Source organism: Arvicanthis niloticus, chromosome 17 (assembly GCF_011762505.2).
Source record: "Arvicanthis niloticus isolate mArvNil1 chromosome 17, mArvNil1.pat.X, whole genome shotgun sequence".
NCBI classification, from domain to species: domain Eukaryota; kingdom Metazoa; phylum Chordata; class Mammalia; order Rodentia; family Muridae; genus Arvicanthis; species Arvicanthis niloticus.
In genome coordinates, this window is record NC_047674.1 from 18,832,986 (window position 1) to 18,853,393 (window position 20,408).

The following is a 20,408-nucleotide window of genomic DNA, read 5'->3' on the forward strand; positions in this document are numbered from 1 at the left end:
TCTTCTACCATTCTGGTTCTGGAACAGAACTTAGGTTGTCAGGCTTGGTGGCAGGTGCCTTTACCCACTGAGGCAACCTGCCACCCCTAAAAAAAATACTAGTTAGTTTTAATGTGGAAGGCAATTTAGTTCCAATTGTTGGGTGTGTTTATACAGACGGTTCTTAAATGAATCATGTCTTATTTAACTATTGACGTGATTTTAGATAAACAACTAAAGATTTAGTGATTCTCTTTAAAAAAAAAAAAATAAACAAAACCAATGGGCGGAATGTTCTTGTGGTCTCCTGTGTTCTGAGTGTGGAAACACATTTAATCCCTTCACCACAGAATTTAATGTGTACACAGCTACTCTGGTTTCACGTGGCATCAGAAAAAAGGTCAAAGCTTTAGTGGTTTTGCTGGCCCGCTTCAGAAACAACTGTCCTCTCAACATCAGACGCTGATCACTCGGCCGCTGTTGCTGTGCTTCAAATATAAGCACAAATGTAAACAAAGCAAGGACAACTCTTTTTCCCAGTAACTGTGGTGCAAGGCAGTTTTTAGAAGCTGCCAGGAAACACCTCCAACATTACAAAAATAAGCCTGCTAGAATTTCCCTAACACTGTGGCTTTTAACCATTTACAATTTTTACCATTTCTTCATGAGATTCTGAGGAAAGCAACAGATTCTCCCTTGAGAAAAACCACCAGTGTATCTTTATGTACAGTTTTGGTGAGTCTGCCCTGGAGGAAGTGGAGGTAGCTCTTCCTCCACAGCACTGACTCATGGTCCTGGGAGGACCCTGAGAACTGCTCAGGGCTTTTTTTCCCTGTTCTTTTCTGTGAGACAGGGTCTCACAAGGTCTCATAAGAGCCAGGCTGGCCTCAAACTCACTATGTAGTTCAGAACAGTCTCAAATCTGCAGAGATCTTCCTGCCTCAGCCTCCCAAGTACTGAGATTACATTCATGTACCACTATGCCCAGCTCAGAACATCCTCTTACCATGGCTCTGGCCTCCTCACGAATGGATGGGATGGAGAGGATGCTGTACAGGGCTCCATTCACATATGGCTGTATCTTTAAGGGGAGCAAAAAGAGAAGTCATTTGCAAGTTTTCAAATACTACACAACTCAATTATCAGAAGTTAGACTTAAGAACAGTCTATAGGTGGAGAGTTGGTATCCCATCCTTCAGAAGCCAGAGTGTACATTTCACATGAGACACCTCCATTTGTTTGTGACGGCTGCAACTGAAGCCAAACCTGGATCCACTGCTCTGTCTCTACCTTCTTCCTGCTGTGTGTCACTGCTTAACTGATATCATTTTTGGCATCCTGGTCACTCAGAGCAGCAACTTGGCGTCACCATGGAGTCTGCTCTTTACTCCCAGGGTTTGCTTGCTGAGTGTTATTGCTAAGAGTCTTTGTTTTCCCATATTGGCTGCTACTGTCCTTGGATGCCAGCACATAGCTGAGGATACACTGTCTCTAAACCAGAGCCGCTTCTAAAGCTTGCCCTGTGGTCCAATTATCGTACAGCCGAGCCTTCTTGCCTGTTCGATAAGAGCCTCTTTCCCAAAATATTAGCATGCAGACAAATATGTGCACCTTGTTTCTGATGGCTCTGGGTCTTATCTTTCAAGACCAAGGCTATCTAACTCAGGGTGCATATGAGCAACCTTTGTCTGCTGCAGCTAACATTCTTCCAGCTTCTAAAATACACACACACATATTTATATTCTTTTTTTCTTTCCTTCCTTCCTTCTGAGACATGTTTGCTTCAGCTTTACATAATAAGAAATGATGACAACACTGAACTTCTGACTCTCCTGCTTCCACCTCCCAAATCCTAGGTTATGGATGCCACATCTGGTTTATGTAGCATTGGGATTAAAAGCAGGGCTTTATGCATACTAGACAAGGACTCTATTGCTCTTAAGCAAATGTACTGGCAACAGCTGATGACATAAATTGACTCCTTTGGTCTAAGCTATTTGCATGTCAGTACATCAGGGGAAGAATGTGATTCCTGCAGCACTCACCTGCCTGAGCTGAATACAATGAAGAGTCTCAGAGAGCAGTCAAGCCAGGATTAAAGTAGTGAAAAACTCTCTGGCTGTTGTAGTGGGAAATATGAAAGGCCCAGCATGAACTGCCATGGCCATCTACTGTCTACCAGCTGAAGATGCCAGTGTCAGCCAGGTGATGCAGCCATGGGAATAAACTAGACCAGAGCTGCCTGCCTGGAATGGGAACAGACGCATGGCAATCTAGTGCTCCTCTTGACTCAAGATCCTGCCAAGCATGCCTGCTGAAAGATGCCCTGTGCCAGATCCGTCAAGACATGTCTACTTGTGGTTGGGGCTTCAGCTGCAAATGCAATGGGATGCCATCACCACAGCACTCTGAAGGCTGAGACAGGAGAATCAAAAGATTGAGGCCAGCCCGGGCTACATAGAAGGTTCTGGCCAGCCTGGGCTACTGTGAAATGCCATGTTTTCTGCAAAGACATTTGTAAAAAGGAAGTGAGAGATGAATCGCCTGTACCTATTTGGTTTTGTGCATTTGTTGTCATACATATTTTAAAATAAATAACGCCAGCTGTGGTGGTAGTCATCATTCTGGAGGGCAACCTGAGCCCTGCATACGATGTGAGCTGGTAGCCCCGAGGGCCACATATCCCATGGAAGCTCAGTGTAGGGTTCCATGGGACAACTGTGGAGCTGTCACAGAGGACAACCGTTGTAGTGGAGCTGAAAGCCATCAAAGCCCCGCCCACGAGAAACAAGATATGTGCCAGAGCTTGGTGCAAGCCAGGGAGTGCTGCAGGAGTGAAGCTGAGAACAGGAGACCCATGAAGCAATAGAGAACAGTCCCTAGATGCCAGGGGACGGTTGTCAATGAATGAGCTCAAGGATGCAATATCTTTTATGCACATTAAGTTTACACAAACATAGCACCAGAGCTACTTTGAAAGCACGAGTATTGACAGACAGAAAGCAAATAGCAGTGGACACGGGGTTAAGAATCTAGCCAGGATACATGATAACAGAAGGTAAGGTAGGACAAGGACCTGGCTAGTTCAGTGGGAGCAGAGTACCAGAAAATGAGGCATGAAATCTTAGAAACTATATAAGATATAAGTCACTTACAAAAATGGCCAGAGAAGAGGTTGGGAGCTGGCTCAGAGTGGATAAGTTGCTTGCTTTGCAGGCAGAATGCCCTGAGTTCAGAGCATAGCACTCATGTAAAAATTGAGCAGGTATGGTAGTGCCTATAATCCCAGCACTTGGGAGGCAGAGACTGGGGATCATTAGGGCTGCCAGACTGACAGAACAGGAGAGCTCTGGGCTCTGGGCTCTTGGCTCTGATGGTTCTTGCCTTAGTAAATAAAGTGGAAAGCAATCAAGGAAGATACCCAACACCCAAATCAGGCCTTCATGGACACCCACACACACCTGCACTCAAACATACATAAACTCACCCACACATGCACCCACGCATGAGATATATCTAATGCAGCAACTGCCCAAACCACTCCCTGCGTAAGAGGTCACAAGCACCCAGGATACCATTACAGTCCCCTACTCCACTATAGGGGCCAGCAGCCTGAGTACCTCATGGTTTTCGTGGCCAAGGAGATCCGAAAGAACTTTCAGCATGAGACCTGCCACCTTAGCACACATGTTCTTTCCTGTGGGAAACAAGGCAACATAAAATGCATATCAGACAGGTTAGCACAACCATGTCTGACCTTGAGCTGGTCACTTATGTCACACTGAGGTATCAATTCTCTCCTTTTTAAAATGGCTTATTATGCTGGTAGGTTTGTTGGTAGTGCGTGCTTATAATCCAGGGAGGCAGAGGCAGGAGGATCTCTGTGAACTGTGGGCCAGCCTGGTCTACATAGGAAGCTCCAGGACAGCCAGGGCTACATAGAAAAATGCAGTCTCAAACAAACAAACTAAAATAGATTATTAGCATCTGACCAAAAGGGAGGTACAGAATTAAGTAAGCCCACATAAGCCTCAAGAACTCAGAAGCTGGTAGGACCTTGACAACAGTCAGAGTATTCTCTGTGGCATTCTGTATCACCAAAGACATCATCAAACCACAAGCAAGCTGATGACAGGAAAAGGTGGCTGGGATCTGACAAGCATGCTGAGAGCTGGGGCTTCCGCACAGGCTATTCTTAGAGCAGAAGACTGAACAGCAGTCGCTTACATGGTGAACAGCACATGCTTGGCTCAGGCATGAAGCCCTGCAGGTGGGGACCGACTGACAAGCAGCTGAGCCAGACAGCTTCTTGCCCTCCTTTCTCACAGACCCTAGGGGATGGAGGCAGCCCAGCTGGACCAAGTACATCTTCTAAGGCATCTCATACGGCAAGTGACAGAGTGTCTGATGTGTGTATACAGAAGCTAAAACTCCCGTCTCCATTGAGTAGGTGAGTATTTTGGTTTGTTTGTGGGGAAAAAGGAATTCCGTTTGCTTTTGTTTTTGAGACAAGGTCTTAGGCAGCCCAAGCAGCCTCTAACCTGTAGTACAGCCAAGGATGACTTTAAATTTCCGATCCACCTGCCTCTGCCTTCTGAGTGCTGGGGTTAGAGGCATGTGCCATCATGCCTAGTTTCTGTGGTGCCGGGGACTGTGTTAGGCAGGCATTCTACCAACAGAGCTACATTCCCATTGGGTGAGAAGCAGTGTGTGGTGCCCATGTGAACCTCCATCTCCTGGAGATGGAGAATAATGAGCAGGCAGCATGACTTAATGTCAGTGCTTCTGCCACCAACTTAATCCCAGAGGCTGCTGGGAGCATACCTCTGTCTTCAGTGGCAGGGATCATAACTCTTAACTTCCTATGTTTGAAAAATACAACCAAGATGAGAATGGATTTCCTTTCCTCTCCAGAGGGCATCACATACATACAAAACTGCATAGAGACTGCTAGCTTCATACCTAGCTAGAAATGCTTTACTCACCCCTGTCCTAAATTTCCAGGAGACAGAAAGCAAGCTCTACTGGGCTCACTGGGAATGTAAATATATGGGGAGGTCTCTGCCCATCCATCCTCCATACTAGGACATGTGTCTACAGGCGTGGGTATGCGTGGATTACTGGGGGCTGTGACACCTGCACTGCGGAGGCAGAGGTTCATGTATACAGGAGTGGGTGTGTGTGGATTACTGGGGGCTATGACAACTGCACTGCGGAGACAGAGGTTCATGTATACAGGAGTGGGTGTGCGTGGATTCCTGGGGGCTGTGACACCTGCACTGCGGAGGCAGAGGTTCATGAGCAAAGCCACAGAGTACTCCAATGTGTAGTCAGACAGGCAGTCAGGGTCCTTTAGCAGGTCGATCAGCCAGAAGATGAGGCCATCTCGAATCATGGCTGTCTGCAGTGGCCGCCTAAGAGGAAACAACCTTATTAGATGAATTAACTGCCAGGAAGAGTGGTCCAGGGTGCAAATAGGGATCAAACGGAGCTATGAAAAACAGACTCTGAGGAACAGCCTATTGTGAAGTCCATTCAACTGGGACAATAAAAATTCTCTACCTTTTAAGGACACAATAGTTTAATGAAAGATTGAGCAGTAAGAAGGCCTCGGGCTTTGAAAATCTCCTTTTCAATATCTAAAATTAGCAGACTGCTACTTCAAATATGTAAATGTTATCAATAGCTTTGGTTTACTTGACCCAGGCAACTGGTCTCAGAAATACTACTTTGAAACAAACTCAATTTGGGGGTGGGAAGCTCACATGATTACATCTTACATGATTCCATGTGCTGGACACGCACAGATAGGTAGAGCTTCAGAAAGGGTACAGGGGACTGCCTAGGGCTGGGGAAGGAATGGAGAGTGGCGACAATCAGTGGGAGACTTTTGTTCTGGACCGACAGGGATGCTCTAAGACTGGGACTGGAGAAATGGCTCCTGGGTAAGGGCACCTGCAGCCAAGCTCTGTGACCTGAGTCTGATCCCTGGGACCCACACGATGGTCCAGAAAACGAAAGAAGAAAACGGATCCTGACAAATCATCCTCTGATCACCACAGTACACACATGTAAGTAAGTCAACGGCAAATATGAGCTACAGTTAGGCTGCGATGGCTGCAGAACTCTGCAGACCTGTGAAAGCCAGGCCTGGCCATTTATGATGGCGAGAGATGGCTCAGCCGTTAAACACACTTGTTGGTTTTGCAGATCTAGGTTCAGTTCTCAGGACCTACATCACAGCCCAGAACCATATGCAACCCTATTTTAGGGAATCAGATGTCTTCTTCTGACCTCTAATATGGGTAACACTAGGCACACACACGTTGCACAAACATACACACAGGAAAAACAGTCAAATGTATAAAACAAAATGACTTTACTTTGGAAATAACGTTTTACTCTGTAGCCTTGGCTGTCTGGGACTCACTATGTAGACCACGCTGACCTCAAACTCATAGAGCTCCACCTGCCTCTGCCTCTCAATAGAACACCTAAGGTGTTTTAAGACCACACTAGATCTAGTAAAAAATGAACATGAAGAGTTGAAGAGATGGCTCAGTGGTTAAGATCACCTGCTGCTCTTCCAGAAGATCTAGGTTCACTTCCCAGCAACGACAGGGTAGCTCATGGTAACTCCAGATACAGGTGCCTCTGAGGGCGTCAGGCAAGCACATATGGATATAAATATATTCAGGCAAAATACTCACATACATAGCATATATTTTAAAAGAAATACTTTAAAAAAAAAAAAAAAGCACATGACTTAAGTTCTAAGTCGTGCCTGGTCCAGGTCAAGACTCCCACAGAACTATTGGTCACACAATGTATAATGGGAAGCAACTTCACTATAGGGGTTTACCCCTAAGCCAAGCACTTGCCTGGCACTAATGACCGGATACTAGCTAGAAGAAGGCACTGGCATTCACTGTAATGTCTTCCTCTACCCCCAGCAGCCTTGAACAGCAGAGCTTAGATTAGACAGAAGATTCCAGCTGTAGCCTGGAAAGTCATCTAACTTCTCCTAAGTGTTAGCAGAAAGATACCATTTGTATCCTACAATTAAGTAATAAGTGAGTGGTGGTTCAACAACAACAGCACACAGACAGACAGACACACACACACACCAGCCTGAGTTCAAAGGCAGAAACTGACCAATGGTATGGTCCTCACCTGAGACTGAACTTCTGCAAGGCCCCGAGGACATTCTCCCGAGTGATGACATCCTTGTCTTCCTCCTTGAGCCTTCCCTCCAGCATCCGAAGCACCTTTGTATTCTGGGCCAGGTAGAGGCGACCTAATAATGTGCCAGAGATGAAAACAGGAAAGATTTAAAGAATTAAATGATATGTGCCAAGGTCACTTTCTAGTAAAGATCTACATAGGGTATACTAGAAAGTTCTAGAGGAAACTATTAAAGTGTATTTTTCCCCGAGTCAGGTGTGGTGGTTCATGCCTGTAATCTCAGTACTAGTGGAGCCAAGGCAGAAGGACTGAGAGTTTGTGGCCAGGCTAGCACATACATCGGGGCATCCTGTCTCAGAACAGTTTACCCAATCAGTGATAGACTGACAGAATAGCCAATAGAAAGAGTTTCTTCCTGTAAGCCGAACATAAGCCATCATCACAGTGTGTGACACCTAACCCTGAAGGACCGCCAAGGAAAAAGAGGAATGGAGCTATGCTGTGAGCCTTCACAGAGAGGCAGCCAACAACTGCCTCTGGCACACTCCGCTGTCCCTTTTAGACATGCTCAGGGCCTGGCGGAGGTAGAGGCCCTACCTGAGACACCTTAGTAAGTTTAAAGTCACTACTAAATGTTTGTAGGTTTCTGCATTGACAGATATTAATTTTACATATATATATTTTATTTATTATTATTATTATTGTTGTTGTTGTTGTTTGTTTTTCAAGACAGGGTTTCTCTGTGCAGCTCTGGCTGTCCTGGAACTCACTCTGCAGACCAGGCTGGCCTCGAACTCAGAAATCCACCTGCCTCTGCCTCCCAAATGCTGGGATTAAGGTGTGTGCCACCACTGCCTGGCTCAGATATTAATTTTAAACAGGATGATTAGATGAGTGGATCTCAGTGCATATGCTGGCTTATAATAAATGTTTGCCAAATAAATAGAATAATGAATTAAATAAACTTGGTATCATTTATTCATTACCTGAAAACTCCTTTTATTCATTTGAGGTATTTAAAATACCTCAAATGGGGCTGGGTGTGGTGGCATACACTCCCAGCACTCAGGAGGCAGAGGCAGGCAGATCTCTGTGAGTTCAAGGCTGTTCTGATCTACAGAGTGAGTTCCAGGACAGCCAGGGCTACACAGAGAAACCTTGTCTAGAAAAACAAACAAATATGCAAAAACAAAAAACCAAACTCAAACAAATAAGAATCAAAGGAAACGATCCTGGGTATATTTGAATGAATACATTTGTGAATGGGGGAGTGTGGGAGGCAAGAGATATACATGGAGGTCACAGGACAATTTCAGATGTCAGATCTTTCCTTTCACTATATTTTAAAGCAGGGTCTCTCTTGTTCTGGCATAGTGCTGTCCCATAGACAACTCTGTCTCAGTCTCCCATCTTACCCCAGGAATACTGGGACCCATGTCTGACATGTTAGTGGTTCTAGGGATCCATATCCGGTCACCAAGCATAACCAGCTGAGCTCTTGCACCTGAGAATGGCCTGTGTTGAGGCTTGGTCATTTGCTATGTGCTGTAATCCTAAGTGCAGGCCCCCAAGACCAGAGATGGGAGTCTGTGCTTAGATGCAAGCGATGCTATGTGGCCTTGCCCCCAAGTTATTCCTCATTGGTAAATAAAGATGCCTACTGCCTATAGCTGGGCAGAATTGAGATAGGCAGCACTTGGTGTTCCCATCAGGAATAATGTTTCATTATTTTTGAAACTTTCAAGTCCTTTGTAGACTGAAGGAAATGGTACAGTGCTTGCTAGAATAAGCTTTGTTTCACCAAACATATATTGGCAAGTAGGAATTATAAAAAAAAATAGTATTACCTATCATACAGTTAAAAAATTAAATAAGAATTATAAAATCTTATGTATTATAAAATAAACTCCAAAGGCGAGAAAATCTGTTTCACAAGGTATGTTAGAAATGAAACAGGGGACTCGGGCTACTTTAAGCAATACTGGAAAACACTCATTTTACAGGGACGCTGGGTTGCTTTGCCAGGGCTGCTCTGCTTAGAGGAAAACATCGTCTCACCTTCAGCCAGGGATGCCAGGGCATTGATGAGCCTGGCCATGTACTGCCGCACAGCCTCGCTCTTGGAGTGCAGGAGCTGCAGCACACTCCTCTGCAGGGAACAACCGGTGAGAGAGACAAACAGTGAGGTTGGGGGTGGGGAAGGGAAAGATGGCCCTCTGCCTGGTTTGATGAGGAAACCACCGGCAACTAGAATAGCAGGGCGCTTCTGGCTGCTACTATTGATGGCTTTCCAGATGAGAGAAACACACATTTAATTCAGGCCCCTCCAAACATGGCGAGACTATAGTAAATGTATTTTTTTTTTAAGACACAAATTCTGAAGAACCGATTAAATACCATGAGAAATGTTAATAGCATAGTTCTAGAAACAGGACGCAGACCCTGAGGTCAATCACAAGACAGTACTGGGAAAGGACAAATCCTCTTGTTCCTCAACTTATTCCACCACTTATTCCTCAAAAGGTGGAGAGCTAGGAACAAAGCCAGGGACAGTACAGACAGATAAACAGAAGACAGAAACAAGATGACTACATTGCATTCTGCTACTCCTGTGACCTTGCAGCACAGGGGCAGGGAGGGAGGATTATCCTGAGGGCAGCACAGAGTGTCTCAGTCTTGGGGCATACCAAGTCCACACCAGCAGGAAGCTACCGAAACGTAGAGGGGAAGTCATAGTGCATACCTATTACCCCAGCACCCGGGAGGCAGAGGCAGGACAGTCTCCAGTTTGAGGTCAGCGTAAGCTATAGTGAAATACTCTCAAAAACCAATGGCTACAAAGCTGGAGGGATAGCTCAGCAGCTAAGAGCACTTGCTGCTCTTGCAGAGGACCTGGGTTGGGTTCCTAGCCAGCTATCAACCACGAACAACTTCAATTCCAAGGGATCCAATGCTCTCTTTAAACCTCCTCAGACATAGCATACACATGGTGCACATATATACAGGCAAGCAAACATTCACACACACACACACACACACACACACACACACACACACACACACACACACAAATAAAAACAATAAAATCTAAAAACAAAAAACCTAGTAGCTGTTATGTAACTTGGCAGTAGAGTATTCAAAACCCCTGTGTTCAGAAAGCAGTGGGGTGTCGAAGTAGAGGAAGAGGAGGAGGCTGGAGAGACATCAGTTCAGGAGGAATGAGCCAGGAAGAGTCAACAGAAGTTTGGAGAAGCAAAGCTCCTGAATGGTAGCCCGGACCTCATATAGAGGACTCCAACTAAACCAGGCCGAGTGAGAGGACCACATGCCCACCCCCAAGATGCCAACTGTCCTTGTACCATCTTTATTTAGGCAAATTTCCACTGTAGCACAACAGTACAGAGAACTTACGGGTCACCAGGGTATAGCCAGTGAGTGTTCACAGCGAGCATGTAGTTAAGAGGTAACCAAGTCCAGAAGTGACATTTCCACAGCCCAGGGGTGTGGAACAGCAGTTCTCTCCTGGCTTCTAACATGCATTAACTCTTAACCTTGGGGTGTGTGTGTGTGTGTGTGTGTGTGTGTGTGTGTCACTAGTGCCTGATTTAAGATCTCATTTTGAATCTCTCACAGTGTGTGGAGGTTAGTTTTAACTGTCAACTTGACACAGTCTACAATCACTGGGAAGAGAGTCTCAGTGTGGTGCTTCTATATCAGGCTGCCCTCTGGGAGCCTCTGGGGATTATCTTGACTTACAAGGAGAGTCCCATTGTAAGTGTGGGCAGGCCCAGCTCCTGAACAGGGGTCCCGAGCTCTGAGAGTGAGGCTGAGCTGAGCATAAGCCAGCATCCTTTTCTCTCTGTGGATCCGACCAGCGGCTCCACACTGCTACTGCCTCAATCTTCTGGCCAAGGTGGATTGTGAGCTAAGACAAACTCTTTCTCCCCCAAGTTTCTTTTGTCACAGCAACAGAAATGAAACCAGGCTAGGACACTGTACTTCAACTCTGAGCTTCTGCTTAATGACTTGCAAAAGACAAGTTGTAATGCCCACGTTTCAAGGTGGTATAAGGACCAACCACAAACTCTTATGGAGAAGCCCATAACAGAGTGTTCTGCACATAGTAGGCATGTCTGGATATCAAATCTCTTCCCCTCTTCCCCTGGTAGGAGTTGCACTAGCTTCTCAAGTTATACTTAACTTTATTTTATTTTTTGAGATAGAGTCTCTTTGTAGTCTTGGCTGTTCTGATACTTGCTACGTATAGACCAGACTGGCTGTGGTCTCACAGAGATCCACCTGCCTCTGTCAAGTGCTGGGATTAAAGGTGAGCACCATCACACCTTGTAATTAAATTAAAGTAATCAAAATTACTTTAGATATTTGACTTTAAAGTAGTAGACAGCCTGGGCTACACCACTTACTTCTTGTGTGCAAATCTGGGCATGACTATAAAATAGCACCCACCTTTCCCTAATAAATTTAGTTACTTAATATTTACAAGAGAGAACAGGGTTATGTCATTTCTGTTGAACGTATATCTTTTTCTCAAAGCTCTCAACCTCTTGTGAACTAAAGTTCTCAGAAGAGGTTGTGCATCTAAGCTTCCAGACTGCTTATCTTCTGTTGACTGGAGCTTTACACATACAGGACAGCATGCTATGGACCACACTTTTATGTAAATGAGTACACAGTAGCTGTCTTCAGACATACACTAGAAGAGGGCATCAGATCCCATCACAGATGGTTGTAAGCCACTATGTGGTTGCTGGAAATTGAACTCAGGACCTTTGGAAGAGCAGTCCGTGCTCTTAACTGCTGAGCTATCTCTCTGGCCCACGTAACACACTTTTAAACAATATAAAACTCCTGATGTGGTCATCCTGGACTCTTGTCCACATCTGGACAAACGTGACCCTGTGCTGATGAAGTCCCAACTCCTCTTTTGCATCCTGCAGTGCAGAACCATCTTTTCACCTCACAGAAGTGTCCTCAAGAAGAACTAGAAATAAACCAAGTGGCTTAAAAGCCAAAACACAAAGCTAGGTGATCTGGTTTGCTGCCCACTGTCCCAGCTAAGCTGGAGATCTAGATGCAAGAATCCCAAGAGCCCAGGAGCTTGAGACCTGCTGGAGTAACAAGCCAAAACCTCAATTTTTTAAAAAAAATGACAGTTCAGGGGAGGGTACCTACAAGATCCTGCCCCTCTGAGAATTTTTAGGCAATTAACGTTTGGGGAGGAGAGACATTTTCTTCAGCACTACTAAGGTGCCTGTGTTCCTATTGGCTACCCTCATTAAACACATTGGTTCACAGATGACAAAACAGTCAAAGAACAGGGCAGTTCACCATGGCTTTTGTTCAGGTACACTGCCGCTGGACGACGGTACCTAGGCATGGACATAATGCACTTACATATATGTAGGCAAAACACTCATACACACAAAATAAAAATAAGCAAATCTCTTTTAAAAAATGGCTTAGATGGTCGGGCATGGTGGTGCACTCTGGAGACAGGGACAGGTGGATCTCTGTTTGAGGCTAGCCTGCTCTATGTACTAAGTTCCAGGTCAGCCAGGGCTACAAAGTAGAATCCTATCTAAAAACAAAAGAACACCCCACTCAATCTCCAAAAATGGATAAGATGGTAATTTTCATTTTCCTATTATTTGTACTGTACTATAATTTTTTTAAAAGTTGGGACAGTGACTATTTCACTTTCTTTCTTTTTTCTTTCTCTTTTTTTTCTTTTGACACAGGACCTATGTACCCCTGGCTATGTTGGACTCACTATGTAGACTTTTGTCTCCTTCATCCTGGAATTAATGGTACGCTTGCTCGGTGGCTATTTCTTTATGAAAGGAAAGGGGTTGCAACCCAGAAGCTTCTAAGGTGCTGAAAAGTTCTATTTCTTCTATGTTTGGTTATGAGCCTGACCTGTAACAGTTGAGCCATCTCTCCAGCACAAGTTTTGTTTTGTTTTGTTTTTAGACAGGATCTCTCTATGTAGCCCTGGCTGTCCTGGAACTTTCTCTGTAGACCAGGCTGGCCTTGGGACTCAGAGATCTGCCTGCCTCTGCCTCTCAAATGCTGGGATTAAAGCTGGTCGATGCGCTGCCACTGCCTGTTGTAAAATCTTAATGAGACCTTCAGGTTGGCAACGCCACACCCTAAATTTGAGAACTACTAAGGAAGAAACAATTAGCCAGCCAGCTCAATTTTGCCTCTGAAGAGGCCAATCCACTTTGGAGTTATGGTGACCCAGGATCAGCGTTACCAAGGAATCATCCAACCCTACAAGTTCTTTGATAATTTCAGAGAACTCTAAACCATTCCCTCTAAAAGAAACAAGAAAATAGACAGACAGACAGACAGACAGACAGACAAATAACTAAATAATTAGAAAGAAAACAGGGCTGGGATGAGCCTGGTCAGTAGGGTTCTGGTCTAGTAGAGTATTTGCAAAGCCCTGACTTCCATTTCTAGCACCATATATAAGCCAGGCCCAGGCAACAAGCCTCCAACCCCAGCATTCAGGCTGTAGACTTGGGAAGATCAGAAGGTCAAGGTCAGCTTCAGCCTTCACAGTAAATTTGAAGCCAGTCTGGACGCTGTGAGACCCTAACACCAACACCAAAACAAACACCAAGACACCAAATAACACAGTGGAATTACATCCTTCCATGGCTACAGAGATTGTAGCATTTGACAAAACCCACCAATGCAACACCAGTTGTGAACTCTAAAAATGGAGCATCATTCAAGTGGAAGGAGGGAGGAGGGTGGAGGGTGGAGGGAGGAGGGAGGAGGGAGGAGGGAGGAGGGAGGAGGGAAGAGGGAAGAGGGAAGGAGGAGGGGGAGGAGGGAGGAAGAAGGAGGGAAGGGGGTGGAGGGAGGAGGAAGGAGGAAGAAGGGGAGAGGAAAACTAACAGAAAGGGGGCAGAGAGCATCAGGCCATCTGGCTTGTTTGGGAATCTTCTCCAGAACTGAAGTAGGTCAAGAGGTGAACACAGACCCTCAGGCAGCTGAATAGGAAATGCCAGGCAAGCTCAGCCCTCGGACAGTGCCTAGAGAAACCAAAGCCTCAGTCTGCTGAGGGCCTTCCCTACCACGGAAGGCCTGGCTGCCTCTTACTCACCTGGTTATGGCTGTGGCAATCCAAGAGGTCATTGCTGATGTAGGCTTGCAGGACTGTCTCCCTCTGCTCTCCAGGATGGGATGTGGTCAAGCGCTGCAAAGAAAAATAAAAGCAACAAATTCCTACCCAGGAAGAGCTAGACCATGAAAAGCGAGCAGACAGTCAACCAGCAGGACAGAAGGTGTGGGGGGGGGTAGGGGGGTGGGGAGGTGTTCAGAGAGAACTCTAGCTCAGAGAGTGGGGCCCAGGCTCCTTGCAGAAAGCTCTCAATGGCCCTATCCAAGGGGACCTGATGAGCAACAGGGTGGGGAGGCAGATGGGAGAGAGGCTGGCTAGCTGGCTGGAATCTGGGAAGGCATTCAATCTGTTATGTTGCTATATGAATTCATGTAATATCTACAAGGAAGAAGTTGTAGTGGGAAGTATGTGGCTCCATAGTAATTCCATCATGTGACTTTTGGCACAGTCCTTCGGCAGTCCCTTCTTCAGTGGTGATCCCTCAGCTACCAGCTTCTCCCTCCCTCTGGCCTCAGGCAGAAGCCGATGCTGAACCTCAGGGTGTTTATTTTCCCGGAAAAGGGAGCACATCACTCATGTCAGGTACACAGCTCTCTCCTGTCCTAACACAGACTGCTGTGTGTAGCATGGACAAAGACTAGGCCAGACACCACGGACACGAGGGGGAGAGGCCTTCAGAGGGAGGCGGGAGCTGCTAGCTGACAGATCACCACAGAGGATGGGGCAGCTAAAGGACTCTGCCAAGAACATCACGTGGGGAATGACTATGGATCATGAGGCTGGATGGGGAACAGGAGAGAAAGAAACAAAGGCAAAGCAAGCCTTTCCCGATTGTCTGAAGAAAGTGTAGTTTTCTCCTTGAAGAGAAGCCCTTTCTCAGCAAGAGGTTCAGGGAATATATGGACTGAGCCATGGCTAGGTGGTAAACTTGGGCAAGCAGGGTGGGTGTGGTAACAGGAGCAAACACAAGCAAACCAGGGTTGGGCAGCCCTTGCTGATCATTCTCCCTGCTTACCCATCTAGTCAACAGTTCCCTATAACCAGAGCAGAGACCATGGGGTTCTCCCCTTGGGCCCCCAGGATTCCTCATAGTTCCCAATGAGGCCAGGCAGGATGTACCTCCAGATGCTAAATACCAGTGAGGACTATTTCTACTCAAGGGTGGTGATGTAGCTTGAAAAATTCTGGTCCCAGGGTTCTCTGAACTATGGGGATCCACCAAGGAGCCTGACACTACTCTGGGGTGAGTGAGAAAGAATTGTTTGGTGAATGACTTTGGTAAATAATTCTCAAAGTGTGGCTCGGAGAACTCTGGGCATCATGGGATCAGGGGGACACTCTGTTTTCACACTAACAGTAGATGGGTTCTGCCACGCCCTTAATCAGTTTCTCAGAGACTGGCAAGTCCTGCCAGAGGCAGATGCTGAAGGCAGGCACAAAGATGCCCGACATTCTTCTCACCTGCTTTGTTGTCTAGGGAAACAATTGTTGTTATCTATGGTGACATGCCATTTATTTATTCTACAGGGAATGATAAATATTTAAGTTTTCTGTTTTAATTTTCTAATACTGTAACTACTGTTAAGATAAAATTCATATAAACAAAAATCTTCAGGGTAGAGGGGTCTGGAATGTTTGAAGACTGACCTAGGCTCCAATTAACCCAGACTGAGGAGGAATGGGAGCCCAGATGAGGCCTGTAAGTGTTTGTCCTGAGGCCTACCTAGTGTGTCTGACAATCAGTACTTGTTCCCAGGGCTCTCTGGAGTTTGGCTGGGCTTGCCTATATACTCCAATTAAAACGCAGGCCCCAAGTTGAATATAGCATCTGACCAGGTAGGTGCTGGATGACAGGGGCGGCAGCCACACAACACATGAAAGCAACAGTTACTGACAACAGTATAGAATGTGTCACAATAAGGCCAAGCCCTATTTCAGGGACTGATTTTCTTGCTGGGAGTGAGAGAAGGGTCTTACTATGTAGCCCTGGCTGGTCTAGCTCCTGCTGTGTAGAGCAGGCTGGCCCTGAATTTACAGAACCCTAGCTTCCTTTGCCCCCTGAGAGCTGGGACTAAAGGCAAGTGCTCCCACACCTGGCTGGAGAGGCTTTTTACCTCAGGTCTTGGTGGTGGCAGGGGCAGGAAGGGATTTTTAGTACGGGGGTTACAAGATACCAGCCAAGTTACCAGGTCTCCAGCCAAGAAAAGCAGTGCTGGCGTTTGCCTCTGTTTTTTGTTTTTAACTTCAAGGGGAAGGTACCCACCCAGCGCAGAGCCTGCAACAAGAAGGCTTTCAAGCGATCACTCCCCCAAATCAAATCCTTCTTCAGCTTCTCATAATCCAGGGAGGGCAGTAACGGGACATCCTTCAGCTTCCTGCTCAGCACCGAAAGTTCAAAGAGAAAGAAAAGGGCAAAGGAGATTCCATTACATCTCCTGAGCATCAGGACACCTGCTTAGACTGAAGGATCCCGAGGTGACTCAACTGCCACCCAACTCAGCTCCCAGAATCCCATTGTCCAGGCCCCCATTCAGCCTCAGCCAGATCAGCCCTGCCTGTAATGCTGGGTGGATTTTATGTAGCTAAATTTAATTCTTCTTAGATTTCGATGGCATGCAAATTTCCTGTAATAAGCATGAATTACTTACATAATAAGAAAAAAATTACATACTAGGTTTTGTTTTAGTTTCTGTGTTCACACTGGGTCTCACTGTGTGGCCCAGCTGACCCTCCCTCCCAAGCACAGTGATTACAGGCTACGTCACGTAACATCACGTAAGCCCAACGCCCTAAACCCATGCTGGCTTCTTGAGGTTGCTAACTGCACAGGGCTTGTGTAAAATATTAACACTGGGAAGTCTTGTGGAGGGCTGGAGACAGCTCAGTAGTTAAGGGTACTTGCTGCTCTTGCATTCCTAGTACCAATACGGTGGCTCACAACCATCTGAAACCCTAATTTCAGATGTGGTGGGAATTCTAGTAGAATCACTAGGGTAAACCTTAGAAAGAAACAGTTGCGTTTTCACTGTCTCTGGGGTAGACATCAATGACAGTTGTTTTCTGGAAGTACTTTGATCTTGAAGAAATCATTGCAGAAAACAGAGACTGTTTTCTGTTATCTATAGTTGTTTTCCTGAAGGAGCTTTATGGCCTTTGCAGGACCTCGGTCACAAGGCGGTCCAGGCACCTGGAATGTCTGGTACTGTAGAATGTTGCAAACACTGTACAATAGGGACTGAACATCAGAGGCCTGATGGTTTCCTTCAGGAAATATAGATTAGATTAGGGACTTTGGGATGAGGAACTAGTTTTAAGTCCCCCCAAAACAACTTTTGTGTAACAATAAAAATGTCTTTGCATGGCTGATCAAGGTTTGATTCATTGAGGCTAGACCTCCCTGCTGTCTAGAGCCTGAATTACATTCCGGAGCACCCCCCTCTGTCTTTGATTGACCCACAGAACACAGAACACTGACAGGACCAATACCCTCTTCTGGCCTCTGCAAGCCATGCATGTGGTATATACACGGGTAAGCTGGAACACACACATACACAAAAATAAATGCATTTCAAAAGAGAATTCTTAAATAGTTTTTTACATCTCAAGACTATTATAACAAGCTGGGTACGCTGGCTAACTTGGAGGCTGAGACAGGAGGATACTGCAAGTTCAGTGCTAGCCTGGACTAAATCTAAATTCTAGGCCAGCCTGGGCTATACAATAAAAAAAAGATACTAATAATAAGTATGAACGAGTCCTTGTTCCCCAGAAACTGCAAAGCCCAGTTTGGCTCTGTTTCACAACTGGGGCTTCCTCCAGAGGGAAGGGTGGAGAACGGCTCTCAGTGGGCTGTACACACGGACTAGGGGAGTATGCGTGCCCACTAGGAGTATTACCAAGGGGCCCAGGACTCTTCCACTGATCAAGGAATCGGGTCATGCCTCCTCCCATGTCCTCTTACCATCCTCCACAAACCCACCCCTTGTTTTCTGCAGGTGACCCTGCCCTTAGTCACTAAGACATTCAAAGAGTGCTTACAACCACTGTCTAGCAGTGTACAGTACAGTCTTCCTCACGACAATCACTACCACTCTTGTTGTTTCACCGTAAAGAAGCAGAAGCCCAGAGGCATAGAAGGTCCAAGCACCACGGCTGGCGGCAGAGGTGGGATTTAACCAGGCTAGCGTGCTTGTGAATCGTGCTATACTGCCATGAAGTGGCAAGACCATGGGAGACTCAGGAAGGGGACAGGCAGGTTGTGGCCATCTCTGCTTGAGTCATCTCTCTGATGACTGGTGAGTACAATCACCGACTTCGAGGTTAACCAGAACCTATGCTCCAGTGCCTAAACTAGAGCGTTAACCACGGTCAGGTTTCCCACTTCCTCGTAGCTGGTGAGGTATGCATGTCACACACCTCTGTGGTGACAGCCTAACTCATCTGAATAGGGAAGCTGGGGATAGGCAAAGCTACCCGAGGATGTGGTCACAGTGTGAGCCAGCAGAAGACACGGGACTTAAGACACTGCAATGTCGGCTGACTATGGAATGACAGAATTCATTTCTAGAGAATATCACTGGAATAAGCCAACTTTTGTTGTTGTTGTTATTGCTGGGTTTTGTGATTTTATTTTGTTTGTTTGTTTGTTTTTACTATTTCATGCCATCTTGTAAGAATTGCTGTTAAAAGGTAATTCTGGTTCAGCACAGTTTATAATCATTGGTATTTCCTTTCCTAGCCACATGTAGTTGAATGTTTAGTAAATCTATCTTGAATTTCAGTTTTACATATAGATACAAATAGGGAGCTGGAGAGGTCTCCATTGCCCGCTCTTCCAGAAGGCCTGGGTTTGGTTCCCAGCCCCACATGGTGACTCACAACCATCTGGAGCACCAGTACCAGGGGATCCAGGGCCTTCTTCCAGGCTCTGCAGACACCACACATGCAGGTTATGTACAGACAGACATACAGGCAAGACACCCATACACATAAAAGTAAATACAATTTTGAAACACAATTAATGAAAACTCCGAAAAATGATTACTTACTCAGGTACCAAGGAGGCTCGTAACATGGTTGAGGCCTGAGGAGGGGACAGGAACAAACAGACCGTGTTAAAGGATGACAGTAGAGTTTTAGCCAAGCCCCTTCTAACAGCACATAAGCAGCCATTTGCAAAGTGTTCAGTGCCCCCCTAAAGCATATATGATTTTAAAGCTACTACCTGGAAGGAATATACCACTAGGCCTGTGTCAGTCAACTGCCCTTGAGACTCTTAAGTCAAACGCAATGAAAACCACTGGGATCTCCTAGCCACACTTAGGGCCATCAAATCATAGACACCATGGAGAACAGAAGCAGTTTGGATTTTTACATTCTTTTTTCCTAGTAAGATATTTCTCTTTAAGTACAAGGTAATGTCATTTTGTGCCAAACCAAACTCCACTCCACAGGTACCTAAAGAAAACAATGACAATTCCCTTTCGCCTCTCCCCCTCACGGTGTGCAGGCCAGCTTATCACCTCCTCTCCAGACAGCACACTGCCTCACATGGCCCTGTGGTGTGTACGTCCTTATTTTTTGTCACTATCAGCACTGCTGAATTAAATCAGAGGAAAACAGAGGAATAAGCAAACTGGACATGAGGCACGTGTCTGACAGCACACACCAAACGTAAAAGAAAACTGAGGCCGGGCGGTGGTGGTGCACGCCTTTAATCCCAGTACTTGGGAGGCTGAGGCAGGCAGATTTCTGAGTTCGAGGCCAGCCTGGTCTACAGAGTGAGTTCCAGGACAGCCAGGGCTACACAGAGAAACCCTGTCTCAACCCTCCCCCCCACCCCCACCCCCACCCCCCCAAAAAAAAAAGAAAAAGAAAACTGAGAATGGGCTGCACTGGTACTGGGGTTTCCTACTGATTCTATTTGCCTGTGGGATTGTTTATTTCTTCAATCTATCTGTTAGATGTGAATATTTCATTTCATTTATGTTTGAAACTGCCTTAAAAAGACAAGGAAGAAGAGACTGTTTGCCTAGCACCCTCAGTTTACAAAGAAAAAAAAAGAACAGGGTAGAATAATGCAGACCCA

General features: G+C 46.0%; 1 protein-coding gene and 1 long non-coding RNA gene across 4 annotated transcripts in view; one reads left to right on the top strand and one right to left on the bottom strand.

The window, feature by feature from the left end:
• Armc9 (armadillo repeat containing 9) overlaps positions 1–20,408 on the bottom strand; it is a 122,174-nt gene that overhangs the window by 72,416 nt on the left and 29,350 nt on the right. For all 3 annotated transcript variants that reach the window (XM_076914870.1, XM_034521624.2, XM_034521623.2), the window contains exons 10-17: positions 19,369–19,403; positions 16,584–16,695; positions 14,303–14,395; positions 9,223–9,313; positions 7,153–7,276; positions 5,254–5,393; positions 3,600–3,676; positions 986–1,060 (exon numbers count right to left, since the gene is read on the bottom strand). In XM_076914870.1, coding sequence (XP_076770985.1) covers positions 986–1,060; positions 3,600–3,676; positions 5,254–5,393; positions 7,153–7,276; positions 9,223–9,313; positions 14,303–14,395; positions 16,584–16,695; positions 19,369–19,403 — 747 coding nt within the window. The remainder of the gene's footprint in view (positions 1–985; positions 1,061–3,599; positions 3,677–5,253; positions 5,394–7,152; positions 7,277–9,222; positions 9,314–14,302; positions 14,396–16,583; positions 16,696–19,368; positions 19,404–20,408) is intronic.
• Positions 4,213–13,048, top strand: LOC143434822 (uncharacterized). Its single transcript, XR_013104613.1, has 3 exons — positions 4,213–4,429; positions 5,887–6,050; positions 12,924–13,048. It is a non-coding gene; the product is annotated as an uncharacterized LOC143434822 (long non-coding RNA).